We start from the raw sequence: 20,910 nt of genomic DNA on the forward strand, positions 1-20,910 counted from the left end.
TTGGTTTCTGCATTTGAGAACTGCTGGGTGGGCTGGTGTTACCCAGGAGTTTTTCATTTTTGCAGGAGACGCTTTGCAGGAGATCTCTAGGGCTTTTTCTGGGTCAATTAAAGAGCCTGACCAGCTGGGCCTGGGCTGTCGTTTTAACAAAAACAAACGCCATCCCCCTCCCAGCTGAGCACTTGTTAGAACTGGACTTTAACTCAGGGCCTGAACCCCCTAACAACAGGACAAACAGTATGAAATCAAAACCGTTTACCCTCCTCCCACCTGCGGTTTGCGTAGGGCCTTGGGCGCACTAGCAAAACAAACTTATTTTGAACACTCAGCTCCTAGCGTGCCGCGCTGCCAATCATTAACCTCCTGGTGCAAGTGGCGCGGCCTGTGCCCTTTATAAGGCGCGCGCTGTGTCCAGCGAGCATCGGCCACCGCCATCCCATCCAGCAAGCATCTGCCGCCGCGCCGCCGCCGCCACCCTCCCAGAGAGCACTGGCCACCGCTCCACTGTCGCTTGTCCAGAGTATGGGCCACCGCCCGCCGCCACCAGCCCAGAGAGCCTCGGCTCCTGTCTGCTGCCCGCGCCTGGAGATGTCAGAGGTCCCCGTTGCTCGCGTCTGGCTGGTACTGCTCCTGCTGACTGTCCAGGTCGGCGTGACAGCCAGCGCTCCGTGGCAGTGCGCGCCCTGCTCCGCTGAGAAGCTCGCTCTCTGCCCGCCGGTGCCCGCCTCGTGCTCGGAGGTCACCCGGTCCGCCGGCTGCGGCTGCTGCCCGATGTGCGCCCTGCCTCTGGGCGCCGCGTGCGGCGTGGCCACTGCACGCTGCGCCCGGGGACTCAGTTGCCGCGCGCTGCCGGGGGAGCAGCAACCCCTGCACGCCCTTACCCGCGGCCAAGGCGCCTGCGTGCAGGACTCTGACGCCTCCGCTTCCAATGCCGAGGCTGCAGGTACCACAGTCCCGCCCCTGCCCCGGCACCTCCTGGCCCACCTGCACCTCCCGTCCCCACTCCCCTAACTACTGGGTGGGGCTGGAGCCGGGCAGGGGCTTGTCCACAATTAGCGCTTGAAACCAGAGCACGTAGTTGGGGAAGGAGCTTGGAGTGGAGACCGATCATTGCATGGTCTTGGCAGGACGTGCCCTGGGAAAAGAAGGAAGATGTTCCAGGGCACACATAGCTTAGTGGAGACTCAAGGAGGAAGCTCGCACTTGGCCCTCGTCGTAGCCCAGTGATCTTTAGATACCCAGACAGCAAGAGTAGAGGGAGGCGGTGGGGCTGCCTTCCTCAGTCGGGTTGCCACCCTGGGTCCCCCACCAGTCTCGTTGCCAGCACGTGGGCAGCCCCAGTGGCTGGAGCATCCGGGAAGGCCTAAGAAGGGAATCCCTCCTGCTGGCCTCCCCAGGAGGTGTTTGGAATGTCCTTTGTAATATACGTCCTGGATACAGTATGTGCTACCCAGATGTTTACAGAACATAATGTGAGAGTTGAGGCTAAAAGCTTCACTTCCATTCATTGCCATAGAAAAACAATGTTTGATGTGTATGTTGCCCCCTAAGAACATGACAATCAGGTTCTTTCCTGGATTTAAGCAGGCATTTGTTTGTAGCGGGAAGTGGAGGAAATGCCTCTTTCTCTACTCCAGCCCCTATCTCCTCATCTGGGCTGCTTGCACGTCCTGTGCCATTCTCGGAGGAATCAGGACTTCCATACCCTGATAGGGTGTTAGAGTGAGTGTGTGAGAGTCAGTGACCCTTCCAAGGAGGCAACAGGGTTTTCTTGCGGATTCTCTGCCCTTTAGAGGAAATGAAAGGGAGTCCTCTCACTGATCCTCAAGGAGATGAATTTCCACAGGGGGTCCCTTACAGCCAGTTTTCTGATTCTGTTCATGCACCTTTGGACTCTATCTGCAAGATCCTCTTGGCACGAGGGTGGGTTGGGGGTGTTGCAGAGAAGTCCCTTAGGATGTGGGAAGGCAGGGGCCCCAAAATAGAAGAGGGTAGTACTTTGGGTCAGGAGAGCTGCATTCTAGACTCCACTTCTAGATGAACTGTACCGTTCATTCAGGGATATTAGTAAAATCCCCATTTTAAGGATGGGGAAGCTGAGGTTACGACGCGCCCCACTAATGCGGTTAGGAATTGAACTCTAATCCTGGCTTCTTTGGGGTTGTTCTCAGCCTCAGCAAATGCGTTTGTTGCTCTGCTCCCCTGCTGCTTTAAAAGCGGAAACGTGGGGCATCCTTGCCAGTCCCCAAAACTTAGAACTGTCAGGAACAGAGCTGGCATTGCTGTTGTCATTTCTCTTCCTGGAAACCATTACAAGGTCCTTTACAGTGAGAGTCAGTGAAAATCGGGTTAAGGAATGTGGCCATCCTCATGGCCCAGACTGGTTTTGAGGGAAGGAAGTGATCTCGTGGGGGCCCGGAGGTGCGGATGCTTTGGGAGGGCTCATGGGGTCTGCAATGTTTCCTGGCAGGGAGCCCTGAAAGCCCAGAGAGCACAGAGATAACTGAGGAGGAGCTCCTGGATAATTTCCATCTGATGGCCCCTTCTGAAGAGGATCATTCCACTCTTTGGGATGCCATCGGTACCTATGATAGCTCGAAGGCTGTCCATGTCACCAACGTCAAAAAATGGAAGGTGAGGCCCAGCAGGTGGGTGGTGGGAACTCTCCTGTCAGAGGCTGTAGCTTGAGTTGGCTGTGACAAGCAGACCTGGTCCACTCCTTCCTGGTCCTGATGTCCTGGAAAGAAATGCTTTCCCCCCAAACCTAGTGGCCATTTCTCAGCTAAACTTTCTCAAGCTGTGAACACAAGGACTTTCAGGAGAGATGCCTACTGGATGCAAAGAAAATGTAGTTCCTGATAATAGGTTACTTCATGTCTCTGAGCTCCTCTCTAAATAAGGGTGTCAGAGCTTTGAGTTACATTGTTCCAAAACTTAGTACAAGGCCCTGACTGCTTTCACCTCCATTGTATCATTTGCTTCCCTTTAAAAAAATTGTCAAAATAAAGACATAAAATTTACTGTTTTAACTATTTTGAAGCATAGGTTTCTGTGGCATTAAGTAATATACATCATTAACTATTTTAAAGCATAGATTTCTGTGGCATTAAGTAACAATAAGTAATGCACGTTATTCTGCAACCACCACCAATATCTACCTTCAGAATTTTCATCTTCCCAAACATCAACTCCCCATTATCTTAATTAATGTCTGTTTTGAATTCTACCACTTGAGGGCGACAGAGAATCAAAGTCGGAGTGACTTGATTTGAGAAAAAAAATTACTTCCACAAACATGCCCTCCCAGAAAAAGGGAGGATTAAACCATTTTCTCAACACTTTGCAGTTTAATCTGAGAATAACGATAAATGGAGGAAAGTTAATTGTTAAATTATCCAAATGAATGCCTTAATCCTCACTTGATTTAGTTTATATAAAATAACATTGTAGATTACAGAGGAAAGTTATTCAAAATCTAGAAATCTCTTCTGCTAAATTCTTAATTAAGAGCTATGCCCACTCTTCTTCTAACCAGATGGCGGGTGCCCAAAGTATTCAGTAGGTGGCAGGAGGAGTTGGGAAGAGTTGTGTGGTGTTGGTGAGGTTCTTGCCTGGGGATGTTTCTGTGCAGGTGTTGGGAGAGTGTTTGGTGAGGGAGAGAATGGTGTTCTTGTTCTTTATCTGAACAACTCAAGACAGACTAACCACAGGTGGGAAAAAGAGGCCCAGTGGGAGCACATCACATGACACCTAGTCCCAGGTCCCCATGGCCAGATCATAGGGCCACCCCTGCTTCTACAAAACCTCTTCCATCTGTCATTGTCTAAGCTGATAATTCACCGTGTCTTGTTAGATATCCTAATGTAAAGTTATTCTCTTAGGAGCCCTGCCGAATAGAACTCTACAGAGTCGTAGAGAGTTTAACCAAGGCACAGGAGACATCAGGAGAGGACATTTCCAAATTTTACCTGCCAAACTGCAACAAGAATGGATTTTATCACAGCAGACAGGTAGGTGGCCTTGCCAGTGTGTGTCGTCAGGGTGAAAGGGACTCCTGCCCTACATTCCTGCCAAGCCATGGTCATTCATGGCAAAGAATATCCCCTCCAAAGTAGACACCAGAACTGGTTGTCTTGAGCCAGATCCACCCCTCTGGGAACCTGGAACATCTAGGCGAAGATAGCCTATTGAACAGGTCAATGTGTCACCACCAGAGGAGGAAAACCTGCACTGGACCAAGGGCCCTGGGGCTAAGCCTGAGCTCCATCACTCAGCAAGCCAATAGCTATGGAAGACTTTCCTAGGCCCCATAATGCTTGGATCTCAGGTTCCTCACTTATACAAGAGAGTAAGGGAACATACTTAACGTAGAAAAGCAAGTATCTATTTGTACAGCTTTTACACTTTCTCTCTGAACTGTCTAATAAAACACAACAACATTTTTGTGGCCTGCCAGATAATAAATGAGATCAAACAGACCAAGATTTCATGTTGAGGAGTGCTTTAAGCCTCAGTGAAGTACAGGTTCTGTAGATTTTATTGAGAGAAATTGAGGACTAGGCCCTGCTTCACAGGCAATGCACAGTGGGGTACACATGAGACATGTTCCCTCTGGGTTGGGCTCCCCTGACATTGGGCTATGATGCAGACAGCTGTGCACACGCTGTGCTGTTTAACACACGTGAGAAGTCATTATTGCATGTGCCACTCAGTCACTGTCTCTATTTTATGATGAGAACCAGGAGGGCGTGAGATTTACCGGCATCATTGGCAGCTGGTTTCACAGCCGGGACTATTGGCTTGGCTCTGCAGTGCTTGGCTGCACTGAAAAAAGGGCCAGCTATGACTCTACATTCCCCTGTCACCTTGTCATCTGCTGCTCTTGACCTTGGTCTTGTCTTTGCAGTGTGAGACATCCCTGGCTGGAGAGGAGAGGCTCTGCTGGTGCGTCTACCCTTGGAATGGGAAGAGGATCCCAGGGTCTCCAGAGATCAGGGGAGACCCCAACTGCCAGACGTATTTTAATGTACAAAACTGAAAACAGATGAAATAATGTTCTGTCACACGAAATATTTAAGTATATAGTATATTTATACTGTAGAACACACACACTTATATATATGTATATGTATATATATATAACTACTTTTTATACTCCATATATAACTTGATATATAAAGCTGTTAGTTTATTTATTCACTGTAAGTTTATTTTTTCTACACAGTAAAAACTTGTACTATGTTAATAACTTGTACTATGTCAACTTGTATATCATGAAACACTTCTCATCATATCGTATGTAAGTAATTGCATTTCTGTTCTTCCAAAGCTCCTGCGTCTGTTTTTAAAGATCATGGAAAAATACTGCCTAGAAAATGCAAAATGAAATAAGAGGGAGTAGTTTTTCAGGTAGTTTAAAGGAGGACAGTTAACTTGTATATTCCATCATTCACATTTGATATACATGTGTAGGAAAAGTTAAAGTGTTGTAATCAAAGCTACCTGTGGTGATGTTGCCACCGGTTAAAATGTACACTGGATATGTTGTTAAACACGTGTCTATAATGGAAACATTTACAATAAATATTCTGCATGGAAATACTGTTATGTCTGTGGATGTTTATTTAGTGATATTATCTTTGTTTCTGAAATCCCTTTGTCCTTCACCCTCACCTTCCTTATACATTTTGTGCTTTTGTGATATCAAGATGGTGTTTTGGGTCCGCAGAGCCCCTTGTCCCAATTACCCTAGATGTTGTCCCAGCTGCCGCAGGGTTTCCACTTCCCAGTGGCATTGGGACCTTCCTCCTCTGCCCCGGCAGGCTGGGCATTCCTGTGTCCCACCTCTCCATTAGTCCCCAACCTCCCCAGGGTCCTTAGCCTCTTCCTCTTGGTTTGGTTTGTCCCTTCCGTTCAACTTATAAATAGGAACAGGGTTTCTTTCGTCTTAAACACAAGACAGAGTGCTTCCTTGTTTTGCTCCCTAGCCTTTCCCTTGCTTGCCCTCCCTTTCTGCTAGCCTCCTTCTTCCACAGGCCTCCCAGCATCCTTTTGTCACTTCGGTTTCCATGACTGAGCCCTGATTGCAGCTCTCTTTTCTGCTCCTCAGAGCTCTTTTTCCTTAACACTGTGCCCTGCTTGGTGTGCCCAACGCTGCCCCTCCTAACTTTTGAGCACCCTATTGACTGCTGCTTTCCTCCCCTCCACATCTTTCCTGGCACCTTGCTCATCGCAGGGGATTCCATCCTGGTCTGTTGGCTGCCTCCAGCCCTGTCTCCTGGACTCCCCCTACTCTTTGTCGGGGGGAAAGCCCACACTTCTCTTTGCCCCAGGCCACTTCTTGGAGGCTGCTTCTCTCATCTGTGGGGCTAGAGGCCTCCCTGACATTCTGTTTTTTCCTGGAGCTCCAGCTCCCTATCTTGGGTCTCCCGTTTAACCCTCCAACCCCACAGCTGCCAGGTTGCCATCCTCTCTGCCATGCCCATAGGGCTGGTCTGTAAACTCAGCACTCAGACTCATCAAGAGGAGCAGCCAGACTGATGTGGGACAGGGACAGACTGATAGCTGCAGCCCAGGACCAGGAGGTCTGTTCATTTGCTCAGGTAATGAAACCACATCTGGCACAGCAGCTGCAATTGGAGTCACCACTCCATTAAGCTTATAATAATTCACTGTTATTCTCCAAGATCCATTTGTCTTCTGCACAGGCCAAATAGCAGAGTTCAATGGGGATGTGGTGAGAATTAGCACTCCTGCATCTTTCAAATCCTTGATGGTGGCACTAATTTCTGCCATCTCTCTGGGAATGCAATATTGCTTCTGAACTGATCAATGTCAGTTCAGAGCCAGTACCCTGTAGTTCCTGAAAGGTCTGATTACTTCCTTTCCCTCAATCCACAACTGCCCTGGTGAAAGCCTCTAGATCCCTTTGGAGAAGACTGGGAGAAATATTTTCAACAGTGTACTGGGGTCCTTTTTCAAGGAGGCCCAGCCTCCCCCTTCATTCAAGGGGTTCTAGGTCTATAAACTGGCCTGAGAATTGATTGAGATGCCAAGACCCTCTGTTTTGATGATTCAAATTAGATTTTTGTTCACTTGTCCTTGAACTTTCCTGCTTATATAAGTCAATAGCAATTTAGTAGGTTTCCTATCAGTTTCACTTCTAGGAATGTCATGATCAAGTAGCCAACACCATAGATCCACAGGAGCCTGACTATTCTGAGGGCTGCCTTGGCTCTGCTGTCTGTCAGAGTAACTGCACCTACCTTGCCTTTGTTGGTTGAGTGCCTCCACTTGGTCTCTGCTATCCTTGGGATCTCATTACTTCCATTGCATTTATGTTTCCCAATTCAGCAGCTGCGGTTCCAACTGTACGGTCTGGCCTACAGAGAAGAGCAATGCCAGAGCTCTTCTAGCATGCTGAGGCTCCCCTCACAAATGTATTCTTCACGGTCAAGGTACAAGGTGTGCCCTTTGGACCTGCCCATGGTGGGTAAGAAGGTCTTAAATAACAAATTCCTTCTAATTCAATTCCTTAGACATTCCTTCTAGTGTCCCTAAGCCTTTGAGTTCATGTCTACTGTAAATCAAGGCAGATATTGCAGTTCAAGATCTTTTGGTCTATGCTACTTTTGGTCTATGTTTCAACCAAGTAACTAAATAAACTGTTGGAGCCGTTTCTAGCTTCCTGAATTGCAATCTTAAACACAGAATCTCTGCTTAGTAAGCCTATATCAATAAATTCAGCCTGATCCAACTTTTTGTCCCTTTCACTATTACCCCACACCTCTAATATCAATTCCCACACATATTCCCTGCATTTCTATCTATATATATTAGAAAATTCAAGTAGTTCTTTTGGAATGTGGTGTGCCTCCTCGTGGGTTACATTTTGTACCTTACTTTTAAGGGTCTTATGGGACCTGGTCTAGACCCAAAGAAGCGTGGTAGGGGTGAGTCTTGAGGAGAAGCAATATTGTCTTGCATGGCAACTGCCTCAGGGGAGGCCATTACAGTATCCTCAGGCAATACAAAGTTTATCCCCTCAGATGGGGGTGCAGAGTCTGCTTCTACTGGAAAAGAAAACTCAGCAGAAATTACTGTCTCAATGTTTCCACCTTTATCAGGGTCTTCCCATACATCTCTATTCCAACTTTCGGGATCCCGTTCTTTCCCTATCAATGCCCTCACTTTAACAGAAAGCACTTTAAAAGTGGAGGCTGGAAATTCAATTTTTGTTGTAAGTCACTCACAGGGTTTCGTTTTCGCCAATCCTGGTCTTGGAGCTACAGGAGACAAGGGACTCCTTCAGAGTAGATATCTAAGCTTTCAGGTCATTTATATAGTGCTTGAGCTGGGAATTTGAATCCCTGAGCTCATCCTTTTCTTTCCCCACTTTATCCAGCTTAATTAGAGACAACCAGTCAATGTCATTACGCTTGTTAGTTAGACAAAAATGTTTGAAGATACTGTATACATAGTCACCCAGATCCTTGCCTCTTACAAGCATTTGAGAATATCCAATGGTAATATTTTGTGTATCTCTGCTGCAACATTATGCCATGGACTATCAGTATTCTCTTTATTACTAGAAATACAGTTATTAGTGTCTTTAAATATAATCAAAATAGGTAGCCAATTCCAGAAATTCCAGAACCAATTCAGAAAACTCACCCTTAAGATTGAGTTCCTTAGAAATACCATTTGACCCAGCCATCCCATTACTGGGTATATACCCAAAGGATTATAAATCATGCTGCTATAAAGACACATGCACACGTATGTTTATTGCAGCACTATTCACAGTAGCAAAGACTTGGAACCAACCCAAATGTCCATCAATGACAGATTAGATTAAGAAAATTTGGCACATATACGCCATGGAATACTATGCAGCCATCAAAAAGGATGAGTTCATGTTCTTTGTAGGGACATGGATGCAGCTGGAAACCATCATTCTCAGCAAACTATCACAAGAACAGAAAACCAAACACCACATGTTCTCACTCATAGGTGGGAATTGAACAATGAGAACACTTGCACACAGGAAGGGGAACATCACACACCGGGGCCTGTTGTGGGTTGTGGGGAGTGGGGAGGGATAGCATTAGGAGATATACCTAATGGAAATGACGAGTTAATGGGTGCAGCACACCAATATGGCACATGTATACATACGTAACAAACCTGCACGTTGTGCACATGTACCCTAGAACATAAAGTATATATAAAAAAAAAGATTGAGTTCCTGCAAATGCCATTATTTCATCCCTTTTTGTTATTGAGCAGTATTTCATGGCATACATATACCACATTTTCTTTATCTACTTGTTGATTGAAGGGCTGTAAACTCAGCTCTCAGACTCATCATTTGGGCTGGTTCCATATTTTTGCAATTGTGCATTGTGCTGCTGTAACTTAGATAAAATTGGAGTCCATTATTATAAGTGAAGTAACTCAGGAATGGAAAACCAAATATTGTATGTTCTCACTCATAAGTGGGAGCTAAGCTATGAGGACACAAAGGCATAAAAATGATACAATGGACTTTGGGAACACAGGGGAAAGGGCAGGAGGGGAGTGAGGGATAAAAGACTACACATTGGGTACAGGGTACACGGCTCAGGTGATGGGTGCACCAAAATCTCAGAAATCACTACTAAAGAACTTATTCATGTAAACGAATACCATCTGTTCCCCCAAAATCTATTGAAATAATAAATAAATAAGTAAATAAATAAATAAATACTTTGAAATCTAAAAAAAAAAGATTGAGTTCCTTTAGAACCACTCCAGGTACTAAAATCTGTATTAGTCAGGATTTTCTGGAGAAACCGAACCGATGAGATGTGAATATAGAGAGATTTATTTTAAAGAACTGGCTCATGCAGTTATGGAGCTGGGAAGTCCAAAATCTACAGGGTATGTCAGCAGGCTGGAGACCCAGCAGGGAGCCACTGCTGTGGTTAGAATGCAAAGGCAGTTTGCCAGCAGAATTCCTTCTTGCTTGGTCAGTCTTTTGTTCTATTTAGGGCTCCAGTTGATTGGATGATGCCCACCCCCATTACGGAGGGCCATCTGTCTTACTCAAAGTCCACCAATCTAAATGTTAACCTCATTCAAGAACACCCTCACAGAAACATCCAGAATAATGTTTGACCCCATTTTTGTCATTGTGGTGCAACCAAGTTGACACATAAAATTAACTATCACAACCAGTTATAATTTCCACTAAATAAATACAATTGATATGTAAGAGAGGACAGAAAATTAAATTATATGAAATGCTCAATTAAAACCAGAGTTGGTAGAAAAAGGAAGAAAAATGAACAAATAATAATTCAATGAATAGAAGACATTTACAAATGTGGTTGGCTTTAACAAAATGTATCAGTACTCCCTTTAAACGTACTAGATGTCCAACTAAAATAAAGAGGTTGTCTGTGTGCTTTAAAAAATGAAAAATAAAATCAACATACATGTTGTTCATAAGATGCCTACTTAAAATATAAGGACACTATAGGTTAAGAGTAAAGAGATGGAGAAATATATATTACCCTAAATCTAATTACAACAGCAGAATTAGCTATGTTAATTACAGACAAAGAAAACTTCAGAACAAAGACAATTATCAGCATTAAAGAGAGGCATTACATAATGAAGCAGATGTCAATTATCCAAAAGACACGATCACCCTTAATGTGTGTGTCTAATAACAGAATATCAAAATATATGAGGCTAAAACAAGCAGAACTGCAAAAGATATAGATAAATCTGCTACTATAGTTGGAGACTTCAACACCCTTCTATCAAAGATGGACAGACCTAGCAGGCAGAAAATCAGCAAGGGTATTGTTGAACTCAACAGCATCATCAATCAAGGATATAATGAACATCTTTGGATGACTTAATCCAACAACAGTAGAATACACATTCTTCTCGAGATTGCATGGAATAGTCATCAATATAGACCACATTCTGGGCCATAAAACACATCTCAACACATTAAAAGAATAGAAATAATAACAATGTCTGCTCTCAGATCACAATGGAATTAACCTAGAAATCAGTAACAGAAAGATAGCTAGAAAATCACAGAATATTTGGAGATTAAACAATACATTTTTAAGTAACACATGGGTTAAAAAAGAAGTCTCAAGGGAAATTAAAAACTATTTTTAGCTAACTGAAAATTAAAATACAATTATCAAAACCTGTGGGATGCAGCTAAAGTAGTGCTTACAGGGAAATTCATAGCATTAAATACATGTAGAAATTAAGAAAGATCTAAAATCAATCATTTAAACCTCCACCTTAGGAAACTAGAGAATGAAGAGCAATTTAAGCCTAAGGCATGCATAAAGAATAAAATAAAGCAATCATCAATAAAATCCAAACCGGGAAAACAATAGAGAAAATCAATGAAACCAAATATGGTTATTTGAAAACATTAATAAAATTGATAAACCAGTAGCAAGACTAACCAAGAAAAATAAAAGCGCATTTTACCTACATCAGAAATAAAAGAGAGGCCATCAGTTCTAGTACCATGAGCATTAGAAGGATAATAAAGAAACACTATGAAAACCTTACACCCACAAATTTGATAGCATAGATGTAATGGACTAATTCCTTGAGAACACAAACTACCAAAATTCACACAAGGAGAAATAAATACCTACATAGAATGATATTTATTAAAAATTAAATCAATAATTAGTCTTCCAAAAATAAAGCACTAACCCCAGATTGTTTCACTGGTGAATTCTACCGAACATTTAAGGGAGAAATGATATCAGTGCTCCACAATCTCTTTCTCAAAATAGATACAAATTAACACTTAACTCATTTTGTGAGGTCAGTATTACCTTAATACAAAAACCAGATAGAGACATTAAAAGAAATTAAAACTACAGATCAGTATCTCTCATCAATATAGATGCAAAAATTCTTGAGAAAATGTTATCTAATCATATCCAACAATGTATAAAAAGAATACTATATCACCAAGATATAATGCTAAGATCCAGATTATAGTAAGATTGCTAGTAGTTTTACATTGGTTCTGCAGTGGAAAAACAACAGGCTGAAAAACATTCAGATTTTAGCTTTGTTTGTGTAGGAGCATTAGGGCTGTGGTGGCATTTCCTCTTTCTTCTCTTTTCTTCCTTCTCTCCCTCCCTTCCTTCTATAAAAATTATCTTTTAGTTACAGTACTGTTATATGAGAAAAATACATTTACAGCAGAAATAGAAAACAAAGAATTTCTCATAGACAGTCATTACATAGATACCGATTATGTGTATTTATACATGGTATTTAAAAATGTCATGACAAGAAGAAAAGTTTTAGAAAATAAAATTAATTTCATAAGTCTTGTTATATTGTACTTAAGAATACTTGACTAAATGTTTAAAAAATCATGGTGAAACTCAGAGACTCACCTTAACAATTGTCCTTAAGGCCTTTGGTTGAAAGCTTTAGACTTTACTGAGGCTACTTTGAAAACCATTGCTCTACTTCTCTTAATAATTCTTTGGCTTCCACAGGAAGCATGTGCACTCACACTTTGCCTTTCTCTTACTGCTTCTTTGGCCAAGACAATAGATTTTGCAAACTCCAGGGGGCATCTTTCATGTTGTGTTCTATGGGCTCCAGGATAGGGCATTCACAGGGACTACAATGTGAGTTGTGTCCCCAGCATGGTACAGGGGCTGAGTACCACTGCTGAGTAGGAAGGATGCTGTCAGCTTCAGTCTCTCCATCTGGAAGGGGCCTTGGAAAGAGAATGAAGAGATACTGGCTTGGTCTGAGAAGAGTGACTTGGAGTTAGAGCCACTTTTCTAGACAAAATGGTTGGCCCTCCTTTATCTGTGTACTGTTGGTGCAAAGGATTTCCACCAGAGATGTAAGACAAGAGGACAGAGCAGGATGCTCTGGGAGATCTAGGAGAAATAATATAGACTGCCCCTGTGGCATCTTGGAAAATGTAGGAGCTTCTGTGAGTCACTGCCACTCTAGTCCAGAGATGATAGAGGACCAATATTTAGTCTGAAAGATCTCATTAGTGCCATTACTCTATTGTCCTATTAGAATGGTACGAATGTCAGGAAATGCTTACAGGACACATACATTAGCTGAAATACTAAAAACAAACAAACAAACAACAAACAAACAAAAAAACTCATTCTCTCCTTGAAAGAAGAGTGCTCCTTCACAGTGGGACATACTAACCCTCTCCTGCATTGGTGTTCTACTTTGGACTCTCAGAGCTTTCACCTAGCCTTCAGTAGTCCTGCACTCTCACCTCAAATTTCTTTTTTCCCACATGATATTCCACTTGGTCATTGTTCTCTCTCTTGAAACTCCACTTGTCAAATCTGAACTCCTAGCCCTCTAACCAGCTTCTTCTCCGAACTTCCATACTTCATGTCTACAGCACAACCCTTCTTCTGTGTGAGAAGATGTTGAAGTATGGTGTTGTTTTGCAAGACAGCAAGTAAGATGGACAGACATTGGCAAACTTTTGGGCAAGGTAAACGTGTTCAAATCCAGAATTATCCACACATCATGGCTATAGAGAGAGTGAAAAATTATCCAGTACCTCCCTGGCTTTAATGTTTCCCTGTAGTCTCTCCCTCTACTCTAAAACTGAGACAAAATCTTGCTGATTTTGTTCTTTAATGACTCTTACTTGGTCTTTTTATACTCTGATTTGAACTCTTACCATGTCACAACTGGATTGTTGCAGCAGTTCCTTCTTGGTTTGCCCTGTATTTACCCAATCTCATTTATGCACGCATGCATTAAAATTTAAAAAATAATTAATGAATGTTATTCATGATATAAGTGCTAGGGAGGTGACAACCTCAAACAGGGAAGAATCTTTCTTCTGACGGATTTGGTAGTTGTAGGAGAAGGAGGTGGGGAAGATAATAACAACAACAAAAGTAAGTCAAGTCCATTAAAACATACTGAGATAGTGCTGGGGTTTTCAGAGGAGAGAGAGAAAAACTACTCTGTATGCAGTGGATAAGAGGGCTTCTCAGAGGAATGGCCTTCAGGCCATGACTTTGAAGGATGGGCAGATAGGATGGCTCACCTGAGCAAGACGGAGGAAGGACTAGTTTCAACAAAGGAATATACAAGAACCAGAGAGCACATTGTGCATGCAGGGTTTAGTAAGCTGTTTGGTGTAGTGAGAACACAGGGTATGTTTTTGGGCATTAATGAGAGGTGAGGTGTGCTAGGAGTTTCCACTATGGGCTGTAAATGTCAAGCTCAGAGTTTTGATTTAGTTGGAAGGCAATGGGGAACTTTTAAGATTTGGGGGCAGCATGACAGTGTGAGATGCTTCACCAACCTGCTCCCTAGTAAAACTGGTGAAAAATATTAAAAAACAAAACAAAACCATTCAAAGAGTCCTAAAATGGTTCTAAAGGCAAACAACAAGTGAAAAAACATCTACCCAAGAAAATCTGTGAAAGTTCAGTAAGAAAGATAAGAGTGTAGTATATGAACCAAAATCCCTTCTTCCCTTCCCCTCTAAGCTCGGTGGGTAGAGATTGCACTCCAGACTGGTGCAGCTAAGAACACAGAGCTCCCTCTCCTCCCAGTTGCCAGTCAGCGGGCTGTCTTTCCAGGAGGGTCAGGACTTCAGTGTCTCTCATCCTGCCCCCAGCTACCTGTTGCTAAGGTAAGCTCCAGACAGGTACAGTCGAGAGCAAGGAGGTGGGGAGTTTAAGGAAGGGGAAGGGAAGAGAAGAGCGGAGGGGAAGTCGAAGGGGGCTCACTTCTGCCCAGCCCCAACTCATGGAATGGAGTCTCTAACTTGGATGTGGCACACCGAGAACACTAGGGCTCTTATTTCCCGTGCCCTGACTCTGGTTTCACACTAGAAGAGGCAAGCCAAAGGATATGATACCCCCTCCAGGAAGTACTTAGCTCTCAGTGCAGGGGAATCATTTAGAGAGAAGATTGTCATTGTCCCTACCCCCAGTCCAGAGCCCTGACTCAGAGATTTTCACTTGAAGGGAGATGCAGGACATGGAACAGGTAGCTCCTTTTTCTTCTCATGAAAACCAACATCATTTGCAGGAGAACCTGGAGAAGTTTAAATCTATAGGCACTCTCAAGAAAATGGAGATTGTAATGACAGACAATTGGAAGGGGATGTATAGATCTAATGAAGATACAGCCTAGACTGTAGCCCAGCTAGTTTGCAGGAGAGAACTGAGGGATGACAGCTGGGAGGAGTCCTCTTGGGACCAGAACAAATATCAGACTCTGGGATCAGAACAAATATCAAACTCTGGCTTCAGAAACTATTCCTTCAAATGAGCTACAGTTTGGAATACAGACTTTATTTTTTGGGTACAGTTTGGGTACAGTTTATGCCCAGGGAATTGTTGAAAACAATACAGGAGGCCATTGGTAACCAGTGGAGCTTAATAGCTGGGCATGGCCTGGGAAGAGGAAGAGAGTCCTACCTGTACCACTGCCATCCCCGGGTGCCTGTGGACATACCCATAGCTAAGCAGCCTGAGGAGGAACATCACCTGCTGAACCCTGGGGGTGGCGCGCAGGAATAGTCTTCACTAAAAGAATTCAGCCAATTACTAAAAAACAAGCAAGAAGTAACGGTACCAAGCCCTGGTGAGGGAGAGACCAGGACCCAGAAGTGTTACAATATATCATCTAAAATGTTCAGTTTCCAGTAAAAATTATGAGGCATGCAAATAAATAGTAAAGTAGATCCTATACACTAGTAAAAAAGCAGGCCAGGTGCGGTGGTTCACACCTGTAATCCCAGCGCTTTGGGTGGTTGAGGTGGGGAGATCACGAGGTCAGGAATTTGAGACCAGTCTGACCAACATGGCAAAACCCCATCTCTACTAAAAATAAAAAAAAATTAGCCGGCTGTGGTGGCGCATGCCTGTAATTCCAGCTACTTGGGAGGCTGAGGCTAGAGAATAATAGCTTGAACCTGGGAGGCGGAGGTTGTGGTGAGCCGAGACTGCGACATTGCACTCCAGCCAGGGCAATAATTGCAAAACTCCGTCTCAAACAAACAAACAAACAACAACAACACTGAGTGGCACAAAGTACTTTTCAGATGCCAGATTTAACAAAAATAGATTTCAGAATATGAAATCTATTATGAATATGTTCACAGACTTAAAGGAAAACATGATTAAAGAAGTAAAGAAAGGTATGATGTTGCATCAAATAGATAATATCAATGCAGAAAATTATAAAAAAAGAGAACTAAATGGAAATGCTGTAGTTGAAAAGTACAGTAACTGAAATACAAAATTCACTAAAAGGAGTCCATGGTAGATTTGAACTTCCAGAAAAAAGAATTAGTGAACTTGGAGATAGGCAAACATATAAAAAGTGAAAACTTTTCAACTCATTTTATGAGACTAGTATTACCCAGATACCACAAGCAAACAAAGACATCAGAGCAAAAGTATAGATCATATATCTCTTATGAGTATGGACACACAAATTCTCAACAAAATGTGATCAAATTGAATACAGCAACATATTAAAAGAATCTCGATCAGTGCGGAATACATCCCATGATCAGTGGGATTTATTCCAGGAGTGCAAAGTTATTTTAGCTTCTGAAAATTAATTAATTAAAATAGTATTATTTTAGCATCTAAAATTTAATTAATAAAATTAATAAATCATAGGATAAAACCCCCAAAATTACATGATCATCTCAGTAGATGCAGAAAATAATTGACAAACAAAAATACCCTTTTATAATAAAAATATTCAACAAACTAGGAATAAAAGGGAACTTCCTCAAGCTGATAGAAGAGATCTAGGAAAAACCCACAGCTGACATTATGGAAGGCTGTAGGCTTTTTGCCTAAGATCAGGAATAAGACAAAGATATCTGCTTTTGCCATTTCTATTCTACCTGTACCGAAGGATATATTCAGGGCAGTTAGGCAAGAAAAATAAATTAATGGCTTTCAGATCGGAAAGGAAGAAGTAAAAGAATCTCTATTTGAAGATAACACCATCTGCTATTTAGAAATTCCGAAGGAATATACTAACAGTCCATTAGAACTAATAAATGAGTACAACAACATTGCAGGATATGAAATCAAGATTAAAAAAATCCATTGTATTTCTATATGCTTGCAATAAACAATTTGAAAATAAAATTAATCAATTTTATTCATAATAACATCAAAAAGAATAAAATATTTAGAAATAAATTGAAAAAAACCAAGTGCAAAATTTATATTCTGAAAACTATAAAACACTGCCGAAAGAAACTAAAGAGGCTCTAACTAAATGGGAAAATATTTCATGTTCATGGATTAGAAGACTTAACATTGTCAAGATGGCAACATACCCCAAAATGATCTACAAATTAAATGTTGTCTCTATCAGAATCTCAGCTGACTTCTTTGACAATCTGACCTTAAAGTTCACAATGTATGCAAGGAACCCAGAAAAACCAAAGCAATTCTGAAAAGAAAAAAACAAAGTAGGAGGACTCATACTTTCTGTTTTCAAAAATTACCACAAAGTAATGGTAATGAACATAGTGTAGTGCTGGCACAAGGATAGAGAAGTTGAGAGTCCCTTGATAAGCTCATACATTAATAATTAACTGATTTTTAACAAGGATGCCAAAAGTAATCAATAATCTTTTCAACAAATGATCCATAGGCAAAAGAGTGAAGTTGGTCCCCTACTATATACCATAACAACAATTAACTCAAAAATCCATCAAAGACTTACATGTAAGACCTAAAACTAAAAAGACTCTTAGGAAAAAACATAGAGGTAAGTCTTCAAGACTCTGAACTCGGCAAAGATTCTTAGATATGATACCATCAGCATGAGCAACAAAAGTGTAATAGATAAATTGGACTTCCTCAACTTTAAGCCTTGTGTGCTTCAAATGACACCATCAGGAAAGTGAAAGAGAAAAATATTTGCAAATCATATATCTCATAAGGGACTGGCATTTAAAATACATAAGAAACAATTACAACTCAATAATATTAAGACACACAGCCCAATTAAAAATAGGCGAAAGTTCTGAACAGACATTTCTTCAAAGAAGATGTATTAAATGGCCTATAAGCACATGAAAAAGTCTTCAGCATTATTAGCCATGAAGGAAGTACAAATCAAAGTTACCACTTCACATCCACTAGGATACCTAGAACCAAAAAGTCTGATAACAATAAGTGTTAATGAGGATCTGTATACATCAGAACCCTCCTAGAGTACTGGTGGGATTGTAAAATGGTGCAACTGCTTTGAAAAATAGTCTGGCAGTTTTCCAAATGATTAAACATAGAGCTACCAAATGATCCAGCAATTCTACTCCTGGTAAATGCCACTTCTAGGTATATGCCCAGGATAAATGAATATGTATGTCTATCCAAAATCTTATATACGAATGCTCATAGAGGCATTATTCACAATAGCCAAAAGGTGCAAATAAATCAAATGTCCATCAATGGACAAATAGATAAACATTTGTCAATTGTGGTATACCTAGACAATGAAATATTATTCAACCATCAAAAAGAATGAAAAACTGATAATGCTACAACCTGGATGAACCTTGGAAACATGCTAAGTGAAAGAAGTTAGTTATACGCAGTTACACATTGTAATTCCATTTACAGGAAAGTGCAGAATAGGGAAATCTATAGAGACAGAAAGTAGATTAATGGTTGCTTAGGGCTGGAGAGGGAGGATGGAGGATGACTGATAAAGAGTTCAGAGTTTCTTGGTGAAGTGATGAAAATGTTCCACACTTGTCTGTGGTGACGGCTGTACATTTAAAGCTATACTAAAAGCCATAACATGAGTGAATCTTATGTTAATTCTGTCTCAATAAATCTGTTAAAAAGAAAGATTTTTCAGTAGGAGCAACTCTGTCAGTGTCGAGATTTAGAAAGAAGACTCTGAAAGGAATGATTGTCATGGGATTTGAGAAAATAAAGGAGGCTAGAAAGCTAGACAGAAGTTGGTTAAATTATTTATGTTGCAAATGCTGAAGATCAAAGTAGAAGGAGGCAGATTGGGGTACACAAGGGACAAAGAATCAACCTCTGGAAAGAATCACCTGTACTTGCTGACTCCACCTTCTGTCCTATTCTCTTTTGAACACTTTCTAATCAACTGCAAGAGCTGATCATAACTGGTTTATAACACACTCTCATTATTGAGCCACATCTGGTCCTCTCTTGTTTACTTGTTCTATTTTTTAATAGTGCAATAAGGACCCGTCAACTACCCATCCAACTTAACAACAGAATTCTGACAACCTATATGGAATTAATCACTCACTGCTTTTCTTTGTGTATGTTTTATCTTATCTATATCTATTTTTTAAACATATATTTTTATTTTCGATGATTTTAGTTATTGTTTTTAACATCATAAAAAGTGTACCATGCAGAAAGTGATCTTGAAGGACTTGGCTTTTAAACTGATGCTGTAAAGCTACAAGTCTCTTAATTGTTTTATGCACCTGCTGTTTATTTATTTAGGTTTCTACGGGGTCCTCTCTCTTGAAAATACACCACACTTTATTTATCCAGGCTTCTGATGATGGGAGCTAGGTTATCTTCAGATTTTAAAAAATTGTCTACGGTGCTGCAAAAATATTCTCATACATGTGTTTCTTAGATTCGATCCCCAGAAGGCAGATACCAAGGGAAAGACTCGTGGAAGCAACTTACTAGGAAACGTTCTCATGAAAAATCAATATGGTTATGAGGCAATGGGACCCAGAAGGTGGGAAGGCCAAGCCAGGCCAAGCCACACTGAACACCACAGAAGGTGACTTGGGCTCAATGCATCAAGATAGGTCACACCTCAGAGTGACCCAGGCAGGGAAAAGGTAGCTGGTATTTCATGTTCTCAGAGATAATTTTACATTGTCTTTTTTTATATTATAGTTGGTTGGCTGTTGCTGGTAGATAGAAATAAAATTCATGTTTGCGTATTTTTATACCCAGCCATACTGCTAAATACTTTTATTATTTAGAATAATTTGTAGATTCTGTTATAATTTCCATGTAAATATCTGCAAGTAGTGACAGTATTTTTCAACTGTCAAGTCTCTTTTTTGTCTTACTGTACAAGCTCAGTTCTCTCATGCTGTGTTGAATGGAAATGGTAGGAGTGAATATACTCGTCTGATTTATTATTTTAAAGAGATTGTTTCTAATGTTTCTCCATTAAAATGGTGCTTGCTGGGTTTTGTTCTTCAGTATATACACATCATCAGATAATGGACGTTCCCTTGCATTCTTAATTTATTAACAGTTTTTGTTGGGTTGAATTTTGTAAACTGCTTTTACTGTTTCCATTAAATATCACTCTCTCTTTAATAGGTGACATACATATGTTTTCTAATATTAAATTATTTTATAACCTGGAGTAAACCCAAGTTGGAAATACTGAAATACCTTTAATAGGGACTATGGAGTTTGCTTTATTAATAATTGCCTTGGGGTTTTTCATTGATGAGCAAAATAGGCCTGTATTTGTCTTTGCTTGATTTTGGCTTTGGGGTTATACTGGTTTTGTAGAATAACGTGAGGTATAGTCTTCCCTTTTACAGCTTCTTTAAAAGTTTTTGTTGAATTGGATGATCTGTTTCTCAAGTACTTGGTAGAACTTAAATAATTTGGTGTTTTCTTTGTGAGAATGTTTAAACTATTTCTTCAAATGTGCCATAGTTACAGGAATATTTATGCTTTCAATTTATTCTTGAAAATAATATTTTCTAAGAAATTTTACACCTTTTTTACATTTTCAAATTTGATAATAAATAGTTTTGCTAATATTTTCTTCTAATCTGTTCATTCTGGTTTTTATGCAAATCCCTTTCCTCACTGATAATGTTAATAA

At 41.1% G+C, this 20,910-nt stretch overlaps 1 protein-coding gene across 1 annotated transcript; it reads left to right on the forward strand.

The window, feature by feature from the left end:
• Nucleotides 1-407: 407 nt before the first annotated feature.
• On the forward strand, nt 408-5,599 carry LOC105494234 (insulin like growth factor binding protein 1). The gene is made up of 4 exons (XM_011762538.2): nt 408-943; nt 2,471-2,634; nt 3,882-4,010; nt 4,907-5,599. Exons 1-4 carry the CDS (start codon nt 523-525, stop codon nt 5,036-5,038), a joined length of 846 nt encoding a protein of 281 aa, XP_011760840.1. The 5' UTR covers nt 408-522; the 3' UTR covers nt 5,039-5,599.
• Nucleotides 5,600-20,910: the final 15,311 nt, after the last annotated feature.

This window comes from Macaca nemestrina, chromosome 4 (assembly GCF_043159975.1).
Source record: "Macaca nemestrina isolate mMacNem1 chromosome 4, mMacNem.hap1, whole genome shotgun sequence".
NCBI classification, from domain to species: domain Eukaryota; kingdom Metazoa; phylum Chordata; class Mammalia; order Primates; family Cercopithecidae; genus Macaca; species Macaca nemestrina.

Coding starts and splice junctions, on each gene's coding strand:
- LOC105494234 (XM_011762538.2), top strand. CDS start 523: ATGGGCCACCGCCCGCCGCCACCAGCCCAGAGAGCCTCGGCTCCTGTC. Junction 944..2,470: donor TTCCAATGCCGAGGCTGCAG/GTACCACAGTCC, acceptor GTTTCCTGGCAG/GGAGCCCTGAAAGCCCAGAG. Junction 2,635..3,881: donor CCAACGTCAAAAAATGGAAG/GTGAGGCCCAGC, acceptor TTATTCTCTTAG/GAGCCCTGCCGAATAGAACT.